This window comes from Salvelinus fontinalis, chromosome 6, assembly GCF_029448725.1.
Source record: "Salvelinus fontinalis isolate EN_2023a chromosome 6, ASM2944872v1, whole genome shotgun sequence".
Lineage (NCBI taxonomy): Eukaryota > Metazoa > Chordata > Actinopteri > Salmoniformes > Salmonidae > Salvelinus > Salvelinus fontinalis.
The window spans coordinates 5,195,448-5,198,609 of NC_074670.1; the positions used below are offsets into that span (position 1 = coordinate 5,195,448).

At 51.6% G+C, this 3,162-nt stretch overlaps 1 protein-coding gene across 1 annotated transcript in view; it reads right to left on the reverse strand.

Annotated features, from left to right (window-relative positions):
• Window positions 1-3,162, reverse strand: part of LOC129856882 (multiple epidermal growth factor-like domains protein 11) — a 492,683-nt gene that overhangs the window by 75,589 nt on the left and 413,932 nt on the right. Inside the window, exon 12 of the mRNA XM_055924622.1 lies at window positions 5-125. Coding sequence (XP_055780597.1) covers window positions 5-125 — 121 coding nt within the window. The remainder of the gene's footprint in view (window positions 1-4; window positions 126-3,162) is intronic.

Here is a 3,162-nt window from a genome sequence, read left to right on the forward strand (position 1 = left end):
CTACCTTCTCTGCAGCTACAGGATCCATCGATGGGGGAGCAGGAGGCGTGGTTATGACAGGAGCAGGTAGAGGAGCAACTAGGACCGTATAGCCCAGGAGGACACAGAGAAGAACAGTCATCACCCTGGAGAGCAGGAGGAGGAGGAGGAGAAGGAGGAGGAGGGGGAGGAGGAGGAGGAGGAGGAGGAGGATGGGAGAGGAGGAGGAAGAGGAGGAGGAGGAGGAGGAGGAGGAGGAGGAGGGGAGAGGAGGAGGAGGAGGGGAGAGGAGGAGGAGGAGGGGAGAGGATGAGGAGGAGGAAGAGGAGGAGAGAGGAAGAGGAGTTAGTTAGCAACTTTTGGAGCAACTAGGACCGTAAAAGCCCCGGAAGACACAGAGCATCATCTAAGAACATCACAGTGACATTTGTCTACTCTAATCACTAGTCTCTCATTTCATATGCCATTTAAGTGGAGCTGCGTGGGTCACAGACAGGGGGAGTTCGATCCTTAGTGTGGATAGGCCAGAAAATGTGACGTGTCGCTCCCTATGCAAATGCGGTGTCAGATAGCACATACTGCACTTCAGAGGAGAGCGGAGAACGGCATGCGAAGCGGGACAAACAGAGCTGTCACGGAGTGCACGGCAATTAATGTTGCGCCATTCACAGAGCCCTCAGTACACAAAAATGTTGGTCGGAACGGTCCGGAACCACTCAAAATAGCAAGAAACGCCATACAGAGGTTTGGACTGCTTTGTGATTGCACAGTGTACTCATCTTTAATAATACCATATCAGTATCATTAAGCTTTTAAAACAATTAAATCTGTTTTATTTTATCATATTGTAACGACCCTGGGTTTATAAGCGTGGAAATCGATAACGCGCCGGACCTTGGGCTAGGAGGTCGAGGGGTCGAAGACCTGCTACCTGCCTGTTTCATTACAATATTATGGACAAGAACGAGAGGCTATCTCTCCACTAGCTTACCTATCGTTCCTGCAAGTGAGGAGGATTCATTGTCTTTCATTGAATGTTTTCATAATTTATCTGCGCATAATCGTCGAAAAGCCTACCAGTGTGCAAATTAGGGAGCCAAATAAACCGAAGCGATTCGGTTGGCTACTGAGTGGCTCTCTTTAATTAATGTCCCAGTCTGGCAAGTCCTCGTGGACTTCATATGGAAAATACAAAACAAGATCTTTAGTTCACTTGCAGATACCACGAACATACTGTATTGAACTATCTATGTTGTATGATTTATGAATGGATATGAGACGGACTTTATTCGGTCGGTTTTGACACCATTTCTAAACTAGTCGAGCTGTTTCGTCAATCAAAGAACAGTAAAACCTAAGCAGCAAAACAATAATCTATCAGATAAAATAGGCTTAAGTGGATTTGGACTCGTCGTTACCACATTAAAATGGACCTGCAAATTGACTCACAGAGTCGTATAAAATAAATCTTGACTGCAACGACAGCGAACACCACACCACACAGGTACCGAGAGGCGGGACAGCGGTGTTCCCCTTTGTGACTGACAGGCGCCTGACCTATCAATAGATCGCTAGAAGATGCATGTTGCTCATTCTAGCGGGAGATCGAATTTAAAAGTAGCCTCGTTCATTTAAATGGAAAAATGTGGCTGGCTGAAAATGTGTCTGTAACCGGTTGTGTAGCCAACAGGTGGCGCTGGTGGAAAACACACCTCCTTCCTTCCACTCCTTCCCTCTACTCCTTCAACCCTCCTTCCCTTCACTCCTCCATCCCTCCTTCCCTCCACTCCTCCAACCCTCCTTCCCTCTACTCCTTCAACCCTCCTTCCCTTCACTCCTTCATCCCTCCTTCCCTCCACTCCTTCAACCCTCCTTCCATCCACTCCTTCAACCCTCCTTCCCTCCACTCCTCCAACCCTCCTTCCCTCCACTCCTTCAACCCTCCTTCCCTCCACTCCTTCAACCCTCCTTCCCTCCACTCCTTCAACCCTCCTTCCCTCCACTCCTTCAACCCTCCTTCCATCCACTCCTTCAACCCTCCTTCCCTCCACTCCTTCAACCCTCCTTCCCTCCACTCCTCCAACCCTCCTTCATCCCTCCTTCCCTCCACTCCTCCATCCCTCCTTCCCTCCACTCCTTCAATCCTCCTTCCCTCCACTCCTTCAACCCTCCTTCCCTCCACTCCTCCTCTTCTTCATCCCTCCTTCCCTCCACTCCTTCAATCCTCCTTCCCTCCACTCCTTCATCCCTCCTTCCCTCCACTCCTTCAACCCTCCTTCCCTCCCACTCCTTCAACCCTCCTTCCCTCCACTCCTTCAACCCTCCTTCCCTCCACTCCTTCAACCCTCCTTCCCTCCACTCCTCCAACCCTCCTTCATCCCTCCTTCCCTCCACTCCTCCATCCCTCCTTCCCTCCACTCCTTCAATCCTCCTTCCCTCCACTCCTCCAACCCTCCTTCCCTCCACTCCTTCAACCCTCCTTCCCTCCACTCCTTCATCCCTCCTTCCCTCCACTCCTTCAACCCTCCTTCCCTCCACTCCTTCAACCCTCCTTCCCTCCACTCCTTCAACCCTCCTTCCCTCCACTCCTTCATCCCTCCTTCCCTCCACTCCTTCATCCCTCCTTCCCTCCACTCCTTCAACCCTCCTTCCCTCCACTCCTTCAACCCTCCTTCCCTCCACTCCTCCAACCCTCCTTCCCTCCACTCCTTCAACCCTCCTTCCCTCCACTCCTTCAACCCTCCTTCCCTCCACTCCTTCATCCCTCCATCCATCCAACCCTCCTTCCCTCCACTCCTTCAACCCTCCTTCCCTCCACTCCTTCATCCCTCCACTCCTCCAACCCTCCTTCCCTCCAGCCCTTCATCCCTCCACCCCTCCATCCCTCCACCCGGTCCTCTCCTCTGTAGTCACACCAGGCCAGCGTCATTATAATTCCTCTGCTTTAAAATGGCTGAGCACAGCAGCACCTATAAAGAACTCCTTCTCTCTCTCTCTCTCTCTCTCTCTCTCTCTCTCTCTCTCTCTCTCTCTCTCTCTCTCTCTCTCTCTCTCTCTCTCTCTCTCTCTCTCTCTCTCTCTCTCTCTCTCTCTCTCTCTCTCTCTCTCTCTCAGCTATGATGATCATAGCCCTGTGTCTCTGGGTCCCCTCCCCTCCATCTCTCTCTCTCCTCTCTCTTCTCT